The sequence below is a fragment of the Gasterosteus aculeatus genome, chromosome 2 (genome assembly GCF_964276395.1).
Source record: "Gasterosteus aculeatus chromosome 2, fGasAcu3.hap1.1, whole genome shotgun sequence".
NCBI lineage: Eukaryota > Metazoa > Chordata > Actinopteri > Perciformes > Gasterosteidae > Gasterosteus > Gasterosteus aculeatus.
Window position 1 is genome coordinate 20,563,565 of NC_135689.1, and position 22,691 is coordinate 20,586,255.

The 22,691-nt window shown below is 39.3% G+C and overlaps 1 protein-coding gene across 7 annotated transcripts; it reads left to right on the forward strand.

Annotated features, from left to right (window-relative positions):
• The first annotated feature begins 226 nt into the window (after window positions 1-226).
• LOC120828973 (forkhead box protein P1-like) lies at window positions 227-20,396 on the forward strand. Of its 7 annotated transcripts, none has more exons than XM_078094566.1 (11): window positions 5,156-5,232; window positions 13,694-13,773; window positions 13,930-14,104; window positions 15,528-15,620; window positions 16,929-17,016; window positions 17,143-17,217; window positions 17,360-17,513; window positions 18,108-18,184; window positions 18,773-18,874; window positions 19,666-19,787; window positions 20,141-20,396. In XM_078094566.1, exons 2-11 carry the CDS (start codon window positions 13,695-13,697, stop codon window positions 20,196-20,198), a joined length of 1,023 nt encoding a protein of 340 aa, XP_077950692.1. In that variant the 5' UTR covers window positions 5,156-5,232; window position 13,694; the 3' UTR covers window positions 20,199-20,396. The 7 variants fall into 7 exon arrangements, with proteins under 7 accessions (XP_077950679.1, XP_077950682.1, XP_077950678.1 ...); XM_078094561.1 differs by lacking the exon at window positions 5,156-5,232 and adding an exon at window positions 5,502-5,628; XM_078094553.1 differs by lacking the exons at window positions 5,156-5,232; window positions 20,141-20,396 and adding an exon at window positions 227-350 and having other exon boundaries at window positions 19,666-20,050.
• Window positions 20,397-22,691: the final 2,295 nt, after the last annotated feature.

Below are 22,691 nucleotides of genomic sequence, written 5' to 3' on the forward strand. Positions count from 1 at the left end.
AGCGCCTAAGTAATCTCAGAGGAGTTTTCATGTGGAATAGATCAAGACCGTAGTCTTATAATAATATATTATAATAATAAAATTAAACTAAATAACCCAAATTCTAAGACTGAAAAGCCATAATTTCCGCTACATTATGTGTATGTGGAAGAACACATACACAACCCAAACTGTGGGTTGATCTTTCTTTATCATTTCGTAGTTTGAGGTTCAGCCCAGATGACTGAAGAACGGTAGAGACAAACTGAGAGAGATGATTTGTGTTGGAGACAGGCCATGTGCACAAAGCGTTGTATCAACGGCATTAGTCGCTAAAATTGCTTGAATCTGACACATCAGAGATAACTTTGGTAAGTACAATAATATTATATCCAACAATAAATTACTATGGGGCTACAGCACTAAAACCCTATTCAGTGGACAATGAAGGATTAATCCAATTAAATTAGCACTGTGAAAAGCTTTCCCAGCATTTGCAAGTCTGAAGGGTAACTTTAGTAGTTTTCAACCTGGCTCGGTTTTTTTAATGTTTTTCCCATATTTTTGGGGTTGAAGTGATTTACAATTTCAATATAACGTTGAGTTCACAAAAAATGATTGTGTTCTCCATTGACAGGCTCAGAACATTATTACTAGTGTCTGAAAACATTGTTGAAATAACCCTTAGAGAAATAGAGAAATATAAAACCTTTACTTTCCACTTCATTGTGTCTCACCAAGTCTTGTTGAAGTCTTGTGGCCAAATTTCAATATTGGGTAACAGCAGGTCCTCTTTTCCTTCCTCTGTGGGCCTCATAGGGTCAAAGTAACCAGAGGAACAGTACCCGTCTCCCCAGCAAACTCTGAGATCACAGAATAAGACTTCTCGTTGAGTCGAATGATAATTTTAGACACTTACTGTACGACAACAATAAGTGCCAAAATGTCCGGAGGGATTACAATGCAGGCAGGCTGCTCTCTGCCGCTTTCTTGTTCAGAAAGTAGCAATTTGAGAAATCTTTGTTTCATGGGATAATAGGTTCAAGGTTGAAAATAGCAAAGGTATTAGTGATAACTAACTTGTCATTAGATTCGTTGTTTGATTTGTTAAATTTACAAGCAAAATTTAAAGGGAAATATTGGGTATATTGTATTGGGTATATAAGTCTATCAGCTCTAATCTTTGGCTATCTTGCAGATGCATCTGCATCTACATACAAATCTACATATTGCAGTATAACAATATATATTTACAGTGCATGGTCTGAAGTGCATAGCAGTCCACATAATTGAGCCTAGAGTAAGGCACAAGGATCGGAGGGGTTGTGGTTACTACCTTAATTCATTGTAGGTGTGTAATGCCATGTCACATTCATTTTAAAATTCAGGTGAGCAGATTGCTTCGGGAAGCTTGTGGTTTTCTGCAGTAAAACCTATGTAGTTAAATCCCAATGTATGCTATTATGAAACATCCTGGGATTTGAAGACTAACTAACTATTCATTCATTCATTTTATTTTGTAGAGCCCAAAATTGCAAATTACAAATTTGCTTCAGAGGGCTTTAGAGTCTGTAAACAAAACTTTCACATCGGCACAAGAAAAACTCCCCCAAAAATGAAAAATCTTTTGATGGGGAAAAAAGGGAAAAAACCTTAGAGAGACTGGTAGAAGAGGGTCCCTCTCCCGGGATGGACAGACTATAATGGATTTCATGTGTACAGAATGTACAATGCCAAAGATGTACAATTCTTTCAACTATGACAGAAATAATTGAAATATTGCTAGTCAGATGAATGGCAGGACCACTGCAGGGACAGCAACATCCACATCCACCACAAGCCTGTGGGGAGAGAAAGCACAAAGACTTCAGGAAAGAAGCAAAGCGGGTAATGTTGGTATAAGCTAACAGTAATATTAATGTGATTTATATTTATAATAACAATAACGATAATAGCAGCAGTAGTTGTCAGCAGGCCCATGGCAGGAGGCAGGAAAAGGGTCCAGACATAAGTTTTCACAGGAGTCCACTGATATCTTGAGACATGATACTGCACTTAATGCAGAACAAATCACCTCTTTAAACGTGGCTACAGCGCTATCAGTTAAGCATCAACTGTAGAAACCCAGAGGAGCAGATTCCGGTAGTAGGAGAAACTTGTAAAGAATTCTGATAGAAATTCTGAATAAGGACCCAGGGCCCTGTACACTACAACAAAAAGAACCATCACAGCACAGAGAGAAGTGAGTACTCTTGTGGAACCAGCTTCCACTTTCAGTCCGGGGGGCAAACACACCTCTTTAAGACTAAGCTTTTCCTCTTAGATAATGCTCATGGTTAGGGCTCATGGTTAGGGCTGGCTTAGCTTTTTAGTTAGGGCTGGCTCAGGTTTATAGTTAGGGCTGACTCAGTTCAGTCACATTAAAATTGCTGACACCACTGCGGCTTTTGTTATCATTGTAAACCTTCTATAATAGTAATTGCTATTTGCTATTTTCAATATTTGAATCATTTTATACATACATTGACGCTGGCCATCTTGGTAGAGGGATGCTACTATGCCGTTCTACCCAAGGTTTCTTCAAATTTCCTCCCCAATGAAGATTTTTAGGGGGCAATTTTTCCTGTACCATCTGTGGTTGTATACAGATTGTAAAGCCCTCCGAACCAAATTTATGATTTGTGATTTTGGGCTGAACAAAATGAATTGAATTGGAATGGAATTTGTAACTTACAAAACATGCAGCCCTAGCGAGAAATAGGTCAACTGCTGTTGTTTTAAACTACAGATATACGATACTGTGTGAGAGAAGTGTAAAGTAGGACACGAAGACTTGTAAAATGCTATATGGTCATCCTGAATGCAAACCCACAAGCCCTGTACGCCTCTTGAATGTGCAAAAAGAAAATGCAATTTGATTGGGAAAGTCCCATTACTAACTACTTTACACGTACAAAACTTCAAAGTTCTTTGAGGAAATTGAGATAAGAGGCAGATTGGTCACTAAAGTTGTTTTTGGATTGAAATTGTTCTTTACTATTTGTGTTTTGTCCTATCCCGATAACAATATATCACAGTGCACAGTATTTTCCCATATTTCAAGGAATCAGATTGTCACAAACATTTGAGTTCATATGTGCTATTTTAATCGGTTTAGATTGCTTAATTATGTAGCACTACATTTTATTATGTGATTTCATTACACTAGGATTCCATTGAAAAAAGAATGGTCCTGCCATAGTTGCGAAGCGAGAGTCTACCTAAACGGATATTAATGACCAGGACAAAATGCTTTTACTTAATTTAATTCAACAGCAACACAAACTACAGCCTCCATAGAGATCATAGAATCAACAACAGCTCTCTTAAACAGCTTCAACACAAACTGAACATTTTGCAGGGCTGTTGAGTTAGACTGCATTACTGTTAGCGAAGCAGAACTAAAAAGCTGTCCCCTAAGTGTAAATATAAAGTTATGCAGTGATGTCACATGTTTGCCAACCTACGATCTAACATGTTGAGTTGTCACAACATTCCAACGTTTGACTTTGATAAAGATAGAATATATCAGAGCAGTTCTGTGGTAAGTTAATACTTTTTATGTTCACACACTTGAGCCACATTATTACTATATATTTTTACCATATCTAAAACACAGATGGAATGAGAATTCTACAATTTCAGAACAGAATGTGAAACAAACAGTCATCAGTGTATCCGCTGAGTAAGCACTCACCTCCTTCGTTAGGGAAGAACTGAATCATCAGCATTTCGACAAAATATGAATCTTACTCTCAATCAGGAAGGGTTGTCATTTACATTATACAAGCATTTCTCCCAGAACCTCGTCAGCGAGAATCTATGCAACATTTTTACCTCATCATCATACACTGAGGTGCAAGAGTTTTCCACACTGTTAACACAATTCAGTGAGCCAGAATTGGCCATACATGATGCACGGTATCCTGAAAACACAAACGCATCATCACACATCATGTGTAACAGTTTATCTGAACCAAATGAACAAATTAAGAACCTCAATAGCTCCACTAAAATGTATTAATGAGCTTTCTTTTCGTCTGCCAGATAAAATTACTCAGTGGCCTAACATAGAAAAAGCCAATCCAGAGTGAAAAGTAAGCAGTGATTCAAAATATACTCACCTCGGAGAAAACTTCAACAAGCAAAAACACAGAAAATACTGTTTAACGTTGAACATTTGTCAAAAAAACTAAGGTTTATGCTTTAGTCGTCTGGGTATTGTTCATGCTGTTCGGTGTCACACTATCAGAGTCGAATGGGACACTTGAATAGAACGGAGCCATCGCGGATGTTATTAGTGACACCTGTGCTTTTCCTGCTGTGACAGAACAAAATGTGTGCTGAGAGAATGCGCCCTGGCTCGTATTTACTGGATACACTAGAAACACCTTACTGATCTCACATTAAAAAGTTACGCTATCTGAGAAAAGCACCTCCGGCTGCAGAAGCAGATAAAAGGAGAGTGCTCCGAAGAGGCAGCAAGGACAGTATACACATTTACATCAGGCTACCATTACAGGAGAATACATATCCCACAAATATTCCAGTTTTCAACCTACATCAAAAAGCGTCTTTTCATTTAAACCTCACTGGTCTTGAACTTTATCTGGGAACACTGCAAAAAACTGTAAAAAGGCATATTTTAATACATACAAGTTTACCTCAACAATCTGAGCATCCAGGATACCAGCGTGAAAATTTGCTTTTTCTTTTGAATTGCATTCTTTCATTTGTGCTTACAAGAAATTCCATTGGACAATAAAGAGCGTGTTTGTTACATTAGTAAATGTAATTCCTTCGAAAACCATCTTGACAGATCTGGAAATGTAGAAAAATTTGAAAAATCATTTAGGATTCATGTATGTAGGATGGAGGTTAACAGTAAAATACATTTTACTGTTAAGTGAAATCTTGGCACATTGGACTGAAGAAAGTTAAATATGTAAAAATTAAAAAAAATGTAACCTGTGCTATCGAAACCACAAACGGCTGGTTTCTTCTTTTCGCTAAAATGAAATAATCAGCTCACTTTCCAGGAAACATGTTTTTTTAGGTTGTCAGAGCGGCAGTGGGAAAGTGAAAAAGTTTGCGTTGCAGTTTGTTGTGTTGTGATTAGCTGGCCTTTAGCTTTCCTCCTTTTCCTGTGGGGTATAAATACTGAGTGGATGCCTCGCGCCTTTATGTGCCCTCTTCCTCTGAGGCGGTGACCAGGTGAGTAAATACCTCTATGCTTGTGTCATTACTCACACCAACAACCAGAAACAGTTTTTAAGATAGTAAGATGATGTGAAAGTTCTTCCTTCAAAGAGCTAACCTAAAACCTCAAATTGAATTCTACACTTTTCAAAAAATCAAATATAATTAGGTATTATTATTGTGACAACTCACAGTACAACTCTTTTTTTCCTGGCTTTTTTATTACTTCAAAAACATTTGAAACCTAAATCCCACCACCGTTTAGTCCTCTTCAAATGCGGGCCGTCTGTTATACTTTTTGCTGAAAGTTTGAGTTGACGAAAAAACATATTTCCTGTGGAATAACTCCCCCTCTGAACCATTTCTGAGTATCTCAGAAGCAAAGAGGAGGTTCTGTACGGAGGTGATACGGTAAGCACAAATCTTGAATGTTTATTCCAAAACTTATAATAATAATAATTTGGTGGGGATTGTTACACTCCATGCTCGGTGCAGTAAAATTAAAGTAGTTATTCTTCAAAATCTGTACAAAATGTCACAAACAACGTGTGTTATGGTCCCATTTGATTGTAGTTCTGGAGTTGAACGGTAGTAAACTGTAGTGAATGCAGGAAACAGTAAAAGGACGTAACTTCATCACATTATGTAAGAACACTTGGCAAAAAAAAGAAGACAATATCCAAACTAAAACTTGTTCAAACACATTTGTGGCTGGCAGATGTTGACTCGCAGACGTGCTGATAAAATATCATCTATCATGTCAAATCCCTTTGAGCATGTAGTTATTTTCTGACAGACGCAAAGCCCTTCGTGGGCTTCTAATCTGTTTTTTTTCTTTATTGGTTTTACCAACATGGAGCATCAGGTCGATGATGAATGAATCAATTGAAAGGGGAAGAAAAAGCTCTATTTGTCTTAACTGGTGTAATATGCGATAAGTGCTGTACATACACATTTAAACTTCGTATTTCTTTACAACCAATGTGAGTCTCAGGATCATGCCATAACGGCTTCTGTTACGAAGAGGGGGGAGTTGACATTTACTATGTTCATGGTGTTGGCTCCATTGTGGAACGAGAGAGAGGTTTAAAACATATGGCTTTGTCTGGTTTGGAAACGTAGTCTGCGTTCAGACCTTCTTCAGGATGGAAAATGGTGGATTTGATGTCTCACTGTTCCGGAGGCAACAAGGTGCCCCTTCGCATTAATGCAGGACTATCACAGCGCTTGGTTCCAGACACTGTTTAAAGATCCTACAAACTCTCCTTTTGAAGCCAATTTAAGCCTTAGACGTTTTACAAATATTTACTGAATATACAGTCCGGTACGGCAAATCTTACAAAAGCTGATAATAGCCGGAGATGTCGCTGATTTTTCATCTCATCACCTTGAGATCACAACATCATCACCAAAATTCTCAGACGTAGTATCCATGTTTCTGAAGGTATGACTAGCCCAACGTTTCGATGGCGATATCAACGCTATTTAGAGAGAACCAAAGGTGTCGTGACAATGACGGCCTACGTCTTTTTCCTCTTCCTCCTCTCATTTCAGAAAGTTCAGTCAGTTCTAACACCGTTTGTTCTGGGGGCTGATAGACATGACCCAAAACAAGAACATCGTCACATGTTTGTCCTGAGATTATGAGCGTAGTACTGCAGATAGCATCTATTAAACATTGAATTGTATTATCACTGAAATACAACATTACATTGTGTAGCATTGTGATGAATAAAGCAAGGATATTCTGCATTTCACTTGTTGATTCATTTATCAACAGGGAGACAGGTGTGTTTCAAAATCTTCAATTTGAATAAAACTGTTTTAATATGTTAATTTTCCTGAAAAGCAATTATTGTTAATTCATTATAAAGCACTTACTTTACTTTGGTTTAGAGTAAGAGGATATAGCTACAATAATAAAGCACAAATACAGATTAGCCAAAACCAAAAAACATAGACATGTTTACAGACTGCAGGACTCTAATACAGGTCTCCGAGCTCCATCTTTTAACACACATTACACGACATTAAACATTTCATTATTTATTCTTATTTCAATGCTAATTGTGTATTCTGTGACGGGTGAAGAAATATGTCCATGTATTGTTCTTTTGTACTTTTAATATGTTGCATGAACACAAATAAAAAGATAACTCATTAATTTGATAAAATCGTCATTTGAAATGTAGGCGGTACGAACACACAGAGGCAACACAGAGGCAAATATGATGCGTGAATGTACCACTTGATTGAGTTATTCAGATCAAAGACCTAAAGAAGAGAGTCTAGTACACATGTATTTTTAGAGTATGAATGTGATTAATGTGGGATTTGAAATATGTGACTATGTGAGTAATAAACAGACACATCATAGTAGTTGCAGTATGAGGCATCTGCAACTTTCCACACTGTATGTGGGTGAATATCCAAACTAAAACGTATTCAATCACATTTGTGGCTGGCAGATGTTGACTCACAGATGTACTGACAAAATAGCATCCATCACATCAAATCCCTTTGAGTGTGTAGTGTGTGTAGTGACTAAAGCTCTCCTTTCTGAGAGATGTAAAGCACTTCGTGGGCTTCTTCTCGGGGAGGTTAAGTCGAGAGGAAAGCCAGAATGAGAGATGGCAGTGAAAAGCCACAAACTGAGTGTGCTCGCTTTCTACTGAATTTCTGTTTCTGTGGGTGTGCCTCTACACCAATGGTGCTGCTGTTTGGTTTATTGTATAGATGCACGCTTCACTACAGCCTGAAAGAAAACTCTGATGTCACAGTCAGATAGACGAACGAACTTCACATGAATGTGAACAATGGCAAAAGGTATTGAATGCGTCCAAGAGATCTGTCATGAGCTTCTGAGGGGTTACATATCCTCATGACTCAACAACATGAACCATCATGACTTCATGCATTGAAATAAGGACAAGTTGAAGGATATATTGTCCAGTTTTGAAGTGCTGGAACAATATAAGGACAGTAGCACTAGAAAGTAGAGTCTGTGAAAAAGCGTGAACCAACTTGCCAAAAATGTGTGGGAAAGGTTCACTGCAGTACCCCCTCTTCTGTCTGTTTAATGTGCACACACAAACAGAGATGTAAAAAAAACGTGTTGTGGTTTTAGTGGGACTGTAGCAAAGTACTACTTGAGGAAACATGCCATTTGACTTGGAAATGGCATCCAGGCATCTTAGACAAACACAAGTCCCAGTGGTTACAGGTGTGCTGCAGAAAGTGGAGTAGCGTCATCTCCCACTCATCCTGTAGACTTCTGTGGTGATGCTATCAGTGTCTATGTCGGTGTGTGTGTGTGTGTCTGTGTGTGTCTGTGTTTTTTGTGTCGCACTGACATCTGTGAACAACCACAGCCTTTCGATCAGAAGGCCGTGGTACAGGAAATATTTTGAACCACTGAAGACTTTAATCTGTTCAGGTTCTGGATGCTGATTGGCTGGAGGTCACGCATTATTTTCAGATAACTACACAGCTCTGATATTGCTCCTTGTGTTTTTTTTAAATAACTGAACCATAGCCATTATTTTTTTAATCTCTTTTCTGAGGGTGAACATTTTCAAACATAAAAGAAAAAACAACAGACTTATAAACAAATAAGAGTAACAAAAGCACGTTACTTAAAACAGTATCAGATTTTAGGAAAAAAAAGTGAAATTGCCTCAATCAAGAAAATTCCTTTTGACTTTTTTTTCACAGATTTGGTTTATATGACAAATTTATTAAAACTATACAAATATTATGACAACACCATGGCTGGGATAAAAATCATTTAGATATTTATCAATACTTTTAATCTAAAAAGACATACGAGATACAAGCGCGGTACATTTCCCCACTTCCCATTGCATTTTATTTGGAGCAACGCACTCAATACATAAACTCAATACCAAATAAAGACATTAGATGGATTGTAATTAAATAGAGCAGCCTAATAGATATGTGATTAACATACACTCTCTTCAACAATATAACACACTTTTTCTGCAATTAAATATCTAGCACTAACATTTGAGTGTATGTCCATACTAACAATTTAACGATTTTCTTTTTCATTTTAAGGTAGACCATTTTAGTTTGTGTATGTATGTGTACTTGTATCTTTACATTTAAATTCTGGATCTCAATTTAGCCAGCTTATTCATTACATCAAACATAATAAATTATTTAAATAGTTCAAAGCTGCACGCTCTGGATGTTGAAACTTTTAGGCATACAGTATCAGGATCTGGATCAGGATCAGGAAACATTTATTGCCAAAATATGTCAAACATACAAGGAATTTGTCTTGGCTGTTGGTGCGTGACAGTAGACAGTGTAACAATAGACAACAAGACAGCAGTGCACAAGTAATAAAATAAAGTAAAATGAAATGCTAATGCAAAGGGTTAGTAGAATAAGGCTATGGGGTTAGATTAAAACGAGAATAAAGTTAGAGTTAAAAAATTAAAATATTAAAAAAGTAAAAAAATATTTAGCGTAAAGTGCACTAGCGAACAAGTAACAAAGTGACGAGTGACGACAAAGTGAAAAATTGCAGTTAAAGTGACATGTGCGGTATGAAGCAGAGTGACCGGTGGAATGTTAGTCAGTCAGTGGGGGACCGGGCTCTGTTGATGAGCCCGACTGCCGACGGGAAGAAACTGTTCGTGTGGCGGGAGGTCTTAGTCCTGATGGACCTCAGCCTCCTGCCAGATGGAAGGGGCACAAACAGTTTTTGTCCGGGGTGGGAGGGGTCGGCCGCAATCTTTTTAGCTCGCTTCAGAGACCTGAAAGCGAACAAGTCCTGCAGGGACGGCAGATTGCAGCCGATCACCCTCTCTGCAGAGCGGATGACCCGCTGAAGCCTGCCCTTGTCCTTGGCTGTGGCTGCAGCGTACCAGACGGTGATGGAGGAGCAGAGGATGGACTCCATGATGGCCGTGTAGAAGTGCACCATCATCGTCTTTGGCAGGTTGAATTTCTTCAGCTGCCTCAGGAAGAACAACCTCTGCTGAGCCTTCTTGGTGATGGAGCTGATGTTCAGCTCCCACTTGAGGTCCCGGGTGATGATGGAGCCCAGGAAACGGAAGGAAATCCACAACCATCTTCACTGTCTTTAGAGTGTTGAGCTCCAGGTTGTTCTGGCTGCACCAGGACACCAGATGGTTAGACTCCTACCTGTAGGTGGACTCATCCCCCACCAGAGATCAGTCCAATGAGGGTGGTGTCATCCGCAAACTTCAGGAGCTTGACGGACTGGTAACTGGAGGTGCAGCTGTTGGTGGACAGGGAGAAGAGCAGAGGGGAAAGAACGCAGCGTTGCGGGGAACCGGTGCTGATGGTCTGAGAGGCTGAGACATGTTTCCCCAGCTTCAAGTGCTGCTTCCTATTGGACAGGAAGTCTGCGATCCACCTTCAGGTGGAGTCGGGCATGTGCAGCTGGTAGAGTTTGTCCTGCAACAGAGACGGGATGATGGTGTTGAAGGCAGAGCTGAAGTCCACAAACAGGATGCAGTATGCTTTGACCACACGCAGTCATAGTGACTAAAAGCACACACATGTCAATAAATCTAACAAGTAAATTGAGTAAAGTCACGGACAGAAAAACAATGCATTGCAAAAGTTCAGACAGAAAGTAAAAGAAAGATTAATACGTGTTAAGTCCTTTGGTGTTGTAATGAGGTGCTGCCGTGGTGTAGTGAGTAGAGGGTCCTCTGTTGGCGGCTCAATCCCCAGCTTTCACTTGTCCTGACTATAAATAAAATAAAAGTGTCAACTAAATGGAATGAAATGCTTGAAAGTTTCTACCGTAAGAGAGCAGTGCAGCAGAAACGTTTTGCCATGTTTGATCGTAATAATGCAGGTAAAATCTGTTAAAAAAATCTCCATAAATGTATGGTTTTCACACTTTATTTGAATTAAGATATTTTACTTTAATTTTATGCTTTTTGTTGGGCAACCATTGCTGCCAGTCATTTGACCGTTTTTATTCTAGGTAATCCAAAATAAATACACCTTTTTATGGCAAACCACATCCTTCAAATATCTAGGCATCAAAATTTGCCAATTATTAAAGAAATTATGGAAGACATTGCAAGATGGGCCATATTTATATTTGAGACCCTACAGATGAATACTATTCAAAACCAATTCAATTAATGGAACAAGATGTTACATAGATACATGTGGTAAGGTAGGCAGGTAAAAGACCCAGGGTCTTTCTCAGAAGCATACATCTATCTGGAGAAAAGGGAGGATGGGCCCCGAGATAATTCAATTGTAATAATCAATAATATTAGAGCATTAATGTGAATTAATTTGCTGATGCAATGCATTTTTAACACACTAGATTACACCTTCACTGGCTCACATGTCCCAGGAACATGGTGGACCAAAAAAGTTTCCAGCGCCATTATTTTTTTCATTTTTATTTAAAAGGTACCCTGGGTATGTTGAACCCGTTTTGTGAAACAGGGCTCTGGTTAAAAGTATTTCGTTTGACTCATGGAACTCCCTTTTAGCCTGCCCTGAGTTTTAGTTATCAGAATCTACGTCAACCCACTCCAAAAGCGGTTTCTCTCAGTGTTTATCACTGTATGGGTTTACATTGTAGTTCCTTAAAAGTCCTGAGTGTCTCATGCAGACCATAAAGCAGGGGTCTCAAACTCAATTCAAGTTCAATCCTCGGATATTGATTGATATCGGAATTAAAACAGTGATATAGGAGATATCCCTGCGCCAGTAAAACAAAAACAAAAACAATCATCTGGTCAGGGAATGAGATCTTAAATATATCCTCCTTGGCTCATTGTGTCCAAGCAATGATAGGAAAGGTAGGATAGTATTTTAATGTTGGTCATCACTGCTGACAATGGTTAATAATGCAGCCCAGGTTATTTCTGCCGTTTATCTACTATCAAGATTTCTTTTTTTTTATTTCGGGATGTGATTCTCGTAAAGAAATGCTCTAATCTGCAACACAAGGTTGAACAAGATAAATGTTACTTCTGTAACTGCAGAGATGCCATAAATCTTCTTGTGAGTCACAAAACGATGACCTTGTCTTTACTTTGCTTGGTTAGTTCTTAGTTTTTACCTCAAGACTCTGCACAACAACTTCTGCAAAGAAGAATGGGAGAAACTGCCCAGAAATAGGTGTGTCACACTTGAGGCTGTAATTGCTGCCAAAGGTGCTTCAACAAAGTATTGAGGAAAGGCTGTGAATACTTATGTATATGTTTTCGTTCTTTATTTTTAACAGATTTGCACAAATTTGCAAAAAATAGTTTTCACTTTGTCATTATGGGTTGTTGTGTGTCGAATGTTGAGGAAAATAATGAATTGAATCCATTTTGGAATAAGGCTGTAACATAACTAAATGTGGAAAAAGTGAAGCGCTGTGAATACTTTCCGGATGCACTGTATGCGTTATGTGTAAGTTGTACAGAAACATTAAAAGAAGATCAAAAGATCCAGGATAACTAACATTATCTGAAACTAAAAATTCTGAGCTTTCTAAGTCACCTGAGTGCACTTCACGTTGAAGCCCATAGCGATCAAACTCAACGATTTTATATCTTTCACCAAGGCCTTTTTCCAAAAACGCCCCAAAACAAAGATTTAGTCTTACATATCTGCAGCCAATATTGTTATTATTACATTATCACAGGAAAGCCACATAGATCAGCAGGATTTGGCAAGATGTCGTTATTAAGGCTGAAACCTAACCTTTTATTTTCAGCCAACCTTTACTTAAATACAACCATTAAATGACAACAAATGGCAGTAAACTACAACATCCCCTCATATAAATCTTGGAAACATGGAGCGGTTCAGTCATATGAATACTGATCAATATTGATTGTCTTATTACTATTTTAATAACTTTGGGGAAATGTATGCCAATTATAGAAATTAAAAGCGTATTGAAGTAAACCATTAAACCATTAAACAAGTAAACAATAAACATGGGCAAAACATGGACACTACCATTACCACGGTATATCATTCTACGGGTTCTTGATTTTAATGGTGAAATTGGCTCTGAAACGTAAAGCTTTTTTCTTCCGTTTCTGTTTTCTCTAGAATGGTAATAGGTTTACTTACATAGTTTCATCCTCCTTTAAGTTATACATGTCATGCTGACCAGGAATATACAAATATATGTCACATGGTCTAGGAACTGTACCTAATTGAGGTTGGGTTTATTATGGGTTATTTGGTCTTTTTTTCCAAGCTGCCCAAGCATAACTGGTCCAAGGCGTGTGGATAATTCTAATTAGGTAATCTCACAGACACGCATCTCCTCATGACCATCAGTGAAAATCATCAGGCTGAAGTGAGCCACCGATGATAAGTTTGTCAAATTAGGAGAACTTGCAAATTATACAGTCATGTTCTAGCATGATTCACACAATTAACTACTTTTTTTAACATCATCAACATGTTGACATTGGTGTTTTTCCTTCCTGAGTTCCAGTATGGATGGCCTAAGGCAGAAGCTGCAGAGACCATCAGTGCTGCGCCGGGTTTCCCAAACAGCTTCCAGACAACAACACGGTATGCAAACCAGCACTGTTGATCTTCATTACTTTTCTAATCTGAATAAGACAACTTAATACCGATTGCAGGACTACTCCCAGCATCGACAGTGGCAGTATTGTTTTTATATGTATTAACAGATCAAAAGCCAACCTTGATGCTTTCTACCCCTAGAACCTCCAGAAAATAGTGGAGCTGTCTCAATTTGCAAGGAGGAGGCAGATGCTGTCTGTCTACCCCAGTTGTCTTCCCCACATATGGGCTCCTCTTCAAAGCAAAGTCATCTCTTCCTCCCCTTGAGGAGAGACGACCCAAAGCAGAGCTCCATCCGGGCAAGGCTTCATGATGGGTGACTTTCTCACATTTACACCAGATTAGAAATAATGCAATGGCATCACAAGATAGAAAGATCATAAGACAATCATATCAATGGGTTGACTGAGAATATGGTGTGATGAAGAAATAAATATGTCTGTATCATATATAGTCAAAGTTCTGTTGAATGGCAAGGTGAACAGTTTACTAGCTTGAGGAGTTACAGAAGGTTCCCGATTCTGGCTCACGTCCTACTTACTTCAGGACTCTAACCCAACATTTATGGAGTGCAGCTCCCTAGTAGGGCAGTATAGTATTATAAGCTCCTTAGGATAAGATGGTGCCTCACCAGCAAGTGCCTTGTAGGTGAGAAGAAGTACATTAAAATTCTATTCTTGATTTAACAGAGAGGCAGTGCAGATTTAATACAGGAGTAATATGATCCCTTTTCTTAGTTTGTGTTAATACACGCGCTGCAGCATTCTGAATCAACTGGAGAGGCTTAAGAGAGCAGCCTGATAATAATATGAAATAAACCTCTTTTTCAATATATAATGTAGATAAAAAAGGCCGTTCTTGGAGTCTGCTTTATCTGCGACTTAAAAGACATATCCTGGTCGAAGAGAACTCCAAGATTCTTGATAGTGCTGCTGGACACCAGAGCAATTCCATCCAGAAAACCTATGTCACCAGACAGCTGACCTTGAAGCCGCTCTGGGCCTATAAAGATAACTTCTTTTTTTAGTTTAACATCAAGAAGTTTCTGCTCGTTTTGATGTGGTGAGGAGGTCTAACAAGCTGATTGGTCTCGTCTGGCGTAATTGACAGATAGAATTGAGTATAGTCTGCATAACAATGCAGTTCATGCCATGTTTTCTGATAGAATCGGAAGGAAGGAAGCATATACATGGTAAATAAAATCGTGGAACCTTGTGGGACATTGTGACCAACATTGGTGGAGGGTTCACCGACACAAACTGGGATCATCCAGCGTGTGGCTCCTTTACTACCAATCCAATGTCTCTGAAACAGGATGCAATGATCAAGGGTATCAAATGCAGCACTGAGGTCCGGCAAGAAAAGAACAGAGACAAGTCCTTTGTCCGATTGCAAGTAGAGAAATATTTGTAATTTCCACCAGTGCTGTTTCTGTGCCCACTCGAAATCCTGACTGAAAATCCTCAAAAAAACACATTGTTATGTAGAAAGTCACACAACTGATTTGCATGTAATTTTTCAAGGACGAAAGATTAGAGATCTTTCCTGAAGAGGGTGAAACCTCTGAACGTGGTTAACATGAAGCTTTTTTCACTCTGTAATCACTGCAATCACGTTCAACCTTTGGCTTAGCCTATTCAAGAAACTTGAATAGGTCTTTACTTGTATGGAACAACTTTGAAGGTACTTCTGTTACAGCACTAGTAGGTTATATCCCTGAGACATTTCTGTCCCGCCAGCATCCCTGAGGAGACCAGCGCCCTGTTTGTGAGTGGCTTCTGTCGCTGGCCGGGCTGTGACGTGATGTCTGAAGATTTCCCTAGTTTCTTAAAGTAAGTCACCCGCTCCTTCATTCATGCCATCACTCCTCCTTAACGTGCTGCATATTTGGGCAGGATTGCTTTCAACTTTCTGAAAGTAGGACTAAGTTGATCAGTAATGTAATGTAACTATTTTCAAACAAATGTGATTATTTGAAGTAAATCTATCAGGATATATGCCGCTCCATCTTACCCAAAGTACACAGCAAATTTCAGAGAGTTAAATTGACTCTGTGAGCTGGTGTTAATATTGTCCCAATCTTATAAGGGTTAAATCAAGTTAACTCGGAATAAGTGTCAAAAAAAATCTGCCCAGTGTTAAATACATTACATGTCATTTAGCTTACACGTTTATCCAAAGCGACACACATTCCATTTTTAACCCATGGTTTTTACATTTTAGCCTGGGAGCAATTAGGGGTTGGGTGTCTTGCTTAGGGACACTTTGATATGGGACATGTAGCAGCCAGGGTTCAAACCACCAACCTTGTGGTTCCCAGCTCACCCTCTCCAATCCATGCGCCACAGTACGTACGAGTTAAAGCGATCACCAAGAAGTGTGACACTGTACAGTTACATTTCAAACCTATCAAAGAGTTCATTTAACTCTACAAAGTGTCGCAAATGAACATGATCTTGACACTGAATAATGACTCCAGCTCTTTTGTACAATTGACTCTGTAAGAGTTGAATCAACCTTTTGCAGTGTGATTCCAACTTCAACACTTTTGCCTAACACCAGAAAATTAACAGAATTTTGCTGTGAAGAATTCCTGCAGAACCATTCACTGAGGACACGAGAACAAAGAACTTTTCAGATGCCGTGTGGTCAGGAGACGCTTTGAGTTTTAATGGAACTACAGTAGGCTAGCACTTCCATTTGATGACTGTGGCTCAATAGAGAGCAGGGTCCTCCTTCAATCAGAGGATCAGCGGTTTCATCCACAGTTCCGCTAGTGTCCATGTCGATGTGGTTATGGGCAAGACACTTAACCCCAACATTGGCACTGTGTATAGTAGCTCATCTCATCAGTGTCTAGCTTCTGGTTGAGGTAAGCAGACACACAAATGGATGGAGGACAGCACAGCCCTGCGATCTTTACGTCTCTCGCCCGATGACAGATCGAATTGACTCCAGGCCTCCCGCGACCCTCTAAGGATGAGCGGTATAGAAGATGACTGGCTGACTGACAAATGGACACTACATCAGATCTGACTCTGTACTGGACACTAATAGATAAATCCTAAGGGGTTTCATGGCAAACAAGTGCACTTCCCACAAACAGTGGACCACTAACCTTGGCCTACTTTGTGTTCTAGGCATCTCCATTCTGAACACAGTCATGGGGAGAAAAGCATTGCGCAGTGGAAGGTCCAGCAAGATATTGTTCAGTGCATGGAAAGTCAGGTGGGAACTAAACAAAGCTAGAAGGTCTACAACTACATTATGAATATGCTTTTAAAAAAACTTAATGTAAGCTATATCAGCTGTACTATATCGTGACTTATCACACCTCACATTGTATCCTTTCAGCTCATCCTGGAAAAACAGAAACTCATTGCGATGCAACTTCATCTGCACCTATCTGGACACAAACACACTGATATGGTATGTTGGTTCCAATTGCTCTTGGCTTTCACTGTTTATTTAGCTTAATTTGCCTGATCAAATAATTATTAGTGTACCTTGATGAGTTTTAGGAATATTTATTAAAACTCTTGAATGTACTTTTTGTCATTCTGTGCTGAAGGCAGCGTCTGAGTGGCCGCACAGTCTTCCTCTGTTCCTGCCCCAGCCTCAGGTAACGGATGGAGACAAAGTGCAACAATGGGGCATCAAACATCTGGAGGAGTTTTCTCAGCATGGCTACAGCATGGCTGCTGGGGCCGCACACATTCTCCCAGGTACCACACTTTTTATGGTTTTTATGGTAAAGTATATTTATGACTAAACACTAAAGCAAGAACAGATCGTTGGTGTGTCACAATCTGATGAGTGGAATTCGTGAGGGAACCTAGGAATTGTAATTAGAATTTAACATAACGAATTACATAGTTGTATGAAGTAGTTTGTCTGTTTGGATGTACCTTTCAACTTCACTTTGTCCTAATGCATCTGACAGCACAGTATGGAACTTCTTATAGCTGAAAAAAACTCTGTTTTAAATGATATTATTATAATGTAAAAATGTAATCATCATCATCATCATCATCATTTTTAGCTTTTGAACTTAGCTATTGTATTTCTGATCACCATTCTATGTTAATTTTTTTAACAATGAAATTAATTGAGAGTTATATTGACTGCAAAACGATTAAGTTATTAAACAGTAATAATCTAATTGAATCTGTGTATATGTACTCTCATCAATTTATTATAATGTATCACCTCAATCTGAAATTTAAACATATCAGAAAATCAGATGAATAATATCAGAAGCTTAATCCCATTGGTTTGATCACCTGTATTAATGACAAATCCTCATTGTTGTCGCACAGATTTGGTCCCTAGTATTGAATGTTACAAATACAGCAACATCAGGCCTCCGTACACCTACGCATACTTGATAAGATGGGTGAGTTTCTTTTATGAGATGTTCTGTTATTGGTGAAGCTGGTGTCTTTATGAGCGACGTGCTTTGGCATTTACAGGGGATTTCAGAGAGCAAACCTTTGACATGGTAACATCTTTATATATTCAGATACATTTAAAAAGGATCTTGAAGGTCTAGTGTTTACAATGTGGTGTTATCTAGTGGGGGAAATTGTGGATGGCAACAAACTGACCTGCTCCGGGTGACCGAGGCTTAGTGGAGAGTGGGGTTGAATGGGTGAATGATGACATGAAGTGTTAAAGTGCTAAGAGAGGTCAGAAGACTAGAGAGAGAGAGAGACAGAGAGAGAGAGAGAGAGAGAGAGAGAGAGAGAGAGAGAGAGAGAGAGAGAGAGAGAGAGAGAGAGAGAGAGAGAGAGAGAGAGAGAGAGAGAGATACAAGTACAGTTCATTTATCATTACCATTTATCAAATTCTTAATCTAGGGAAATGAACTAATGATGAGGATGATCTGCTACTCTATTGCAATGCGGGCTGATCTCTACGTCGGAGGACAGTTCTTGTCACATCTCGTCCAAGCGTGTGTCTCACTGTGTCTGACTGTTTGCAGTCGATCCTGGAGTCTGTAGACAAGCAGCGCACTCTGAATGAGATTTACAACTGGTTCACCACCATGTTCTTCTACTTCAGACACAACACTGCTACCTGGAAGGTACTCTACTATTCTACTACTACTATTACTACTCAGGTTACACGTCAGCTCTGATGCCTGATGAAATGATGAAATATCACTTACTAAATCTGTGGACACTAACATGCATCTGCACTGTTCTCTCACATTGGGAATTTTCCACACAATGTTTAGTTAATTTGACATAATTGTGTTAGCAAATTCAGTTGTTACATGTTGAACTTTAAGTACTTACAAGTGTTATGTTACTTTGTTACAGTGTCATTTTAATAACAACCATTATCTTTTAACTGAAATTAACCAAGTAGTTTTACTGCCTGACGGTTTCATGATGTAACGTGATTGCGAATGATGTGAATATGTGGTTTGGCACGAGTGCTACTAATCACACATTCCAGAAAAGAACATGAGTTGGTTGTGTTCAATGCTGGCTGTCCCTCGGGTTAATTGGTCGGATCAGTCAGAACTGTAGGGTTAAAGAATTGTCTTTCGCTAGGATCTGACTACATACATAGAAAGTTACATATTTACAGGACATCTAGTACAAAAAGTGTGATGAGTGCTGATGAAGCCTATACTAAAATAGAATTTTGATTTTCTCCGACTTGCTCACATATATCAAAGCTCCCAGAAGTCATAAGAAGTACAGCAGCAGGTTTCACAGTTACTGTGACATGACTTGAATTCAGCATCATGGGGAACCTGACAGGAAGCTGAAGGGTTGAAGGGACACATCGACTTCATTTAACCTGTTAGAAGCCATTCTCTGTAAGTCTCCATCTAATGACACTACAACGTCCCGTTCTGACCAGAATGCAGTGCGGCACAACCTCAGCCTGCACAAGTGTTTTGTGCGAGTGGAGGGAGGAAAGGGAGCTGTGTGGACGGTGGATGAAACCGAGTACCAGAGGAGGAAGGGGCAGAAGTATCACAGGTATACACCCTCACAACACCCATGCTCTCCATTCCAAATCTATTCAGGAGACATTTGGGCCCTGCAGGACAGAAAGGGGGTGCACTTCTGTTTCCTCCCCCAAGGTAAGGCATAGGAACTAGAGCATTTCCACCTTAAGGAAACGCCGTAGTGCCTTTAAGAAGGTCAAAGAAGGGAAGGAAGATGCAGGGAAGAAAAGGCAGAGGTTGAAAATAAGGTTGAAATTAAATTCCATTTAAGACACAGAAGCATAGCATTAATTTTCTTCCCATAGATAGAAACGAAAACAATAGCTGTGATAGCACAATTAGCCAGCCCACTATGTGTGTGTGACTGTGTTTGGTGGTTCTCAGGGACTGTCCAGTTAAGTGGCTAACCTCCTACCCCCGATACTGTCCAGAGGACCCCTGAACACCAGCAGCTGGAACCCCTGTCATGCAGACGTGTACAGAACAACAACAAAAGTTATTTTGTTATGATATATCTTTTAAAATGCGTTGTTGAACAATTCTGTGACGTTTGTTACATCCAGATGTTTTGTACAAATACATGAAAGCAGTTTTGGTACTCACTGATTTTTAATTCTGAAAAATAAATGAAGGCAACATTTGTGTGTGTTTGTCTTCGGTCTGATTTGAATCAACTGGTAGCTCCTGTCAGTTAGAGATTGTGTGTCAAAATGGGTTCACGTCCTTACACCCACTCTGTTCTGTGGGCTGAACAGAGAACGTTCTCCTACGCTTTAGCTATTGATTTTTATTTTTAGATCTATAATCTTGAATTTCACAAACACAATTTGAAAAGGGGTAATTGATTCTCTTAACCCATCTTTTTCCTCTCCCACAATCACCCATATAAACAGTTCAAAGGCAACTGCATCACATTACCATATATTCTATGACATGAACGGTGGAGGGTGGTTTATAACAAAATTCCATATTAGAGCTAAGTGATATTCTAGAGTTTTCTCAAAAGGTTTATGTCTGCAACCACAAGGTCTATTTGAAAAATATTTGGATGGATGTGAAAATATTATATGTGCTACTAGTTAAGAGTAAAAGAAAATGGCACACAGAAGAAGTAAAAAAAGTTTCACGTTTGCCAAAAAAAAAAACCTTTCAAGATGTTTACCCTTTTTGAATGATGATAGCTCCATATGCGGACATTCTCTCTGCAAACTTTTACTTTTAAGTGAAGGAGAAGGAAATTAGAGAGTTTTTAGTACAGACAACTGCCTCCAAAATGGCTGTTTTAACTTATTTATTTCACTTGTATATCACATATGGTGTTCAATACATCAAAATAAAGTACCATGTTTTTTGCACTATAAGGCGCACTAGATTATAAGGCCCACTGTCAATGAATGATCTATTTTTGATCTTTTTTATATATAAAGCGCACCGGAGTATAAAGTGCATTAAGCAAAAAAATAATAAGTCAGTCAGTCAAACTTTATTAAATGCGTTCACAATTCAATTCAATTCATTTTATTTTGTATAGCCCATAATCGCAAATTACAAATTTGCCTCAGAGGGCTTTACAGTCTGTACACATACAACATCCTCTGTCCCGAAACCCACCATCGGCACAGGAAAAACTCCCCAAAAAATGAAAAAACCCTTCCAAGAGGGAAAAAGGGGAAGAAACCTTAGGGAAAACGTCAGGAGGGATACCACTCCCGGGATGGACAGACTACAATGGATGCCATGTGTAACAGAATGACCAATGTATAATATATGCAATTCCTATGACAGAAATGATTAACATAATTGTGAGTAGTAAGTCAGGCGCACAGCAGGACCACTGCAGGGACAACCACCATCAGATAGAACCACCATCCACAGAAGCCTGTGGGGAGGGAGAGCACAGAGACTTTAGGAAAGGGTAATGTCGGTTTATGAGTACAGTAATATGATTAATATCTAAAATAATGATGATGATGATGATGATGATGATGATGGCAGCAGCAGGCGTCAGCAGGGCCACGGCAGGTGTCAGGACCAGGGTCCCGAAGGAACCACGATCTACGGAGACCTGCTAGGGAAGAAAGCACAAAAAAAACTCCCGGAAAGAAGCTGAATTAGTCATGTGCATTAATAAAAGGTGAATTATGGTAGAACGAGAGCGTGAGAGAGAAGCTCGGTGTGTCCTAAGAATTCCCCCGGCATTCTAAGCCAATAGCAGCTTAACTAAGGGCTGGTCCGGGCTAACCTGAGCCAGCCCTAACTATAGGCAGAATCAAATAACTCAACATTATTCAAACGTTAATGAGCGTATTTACAAAAACTCTCAAAATTGTTCAGTTATAACACATAAAATACAACACAAACACTCACTTTTACAGTTTATTCCGCGTCCACAAATCCTTCAAAATCTTCATCTTCAGTGTCCGAGTTTAACAGTTGGCCGATTATGGCATTCAAAGCGAATCCCTCTCGTCAATATCTTAGCCCAGGCATCCGCGATCCATTACTCCTGACACTGTAATATTATGGTGAAGCACGGTATGTATTACTCTGCGACGCTCCTGGCTACGGCAGCCATAATGCTGCAAGCGGTGTGGCTTCGTAGTTTACCAAAATCACACTAAAACATTTTGAATTGATGTCGTGAGCGCCTTGTACCACACAAAAAGCGTGAAAATGAAAGGCGCCCTATAAAAAATACGGTAGTTTAGGCCTTTAGTGGCAGTAGTAGTAGATAGATGATGACCCTGACCCTAAGACCAACCACAGGCAACAAATGCAATGAATGGACTAAATCCTTCCATCTCCAAAGCGCATCTTATGAAGACAAAATGCTTAAATAAAAAAGGTCTAAACTTCCAAAACCAGCTCAGTCTTTTCCGAAAACAGCTGATCACTCAAACATGGCATGCATCAGGCACGTGCACAGACACTTTAG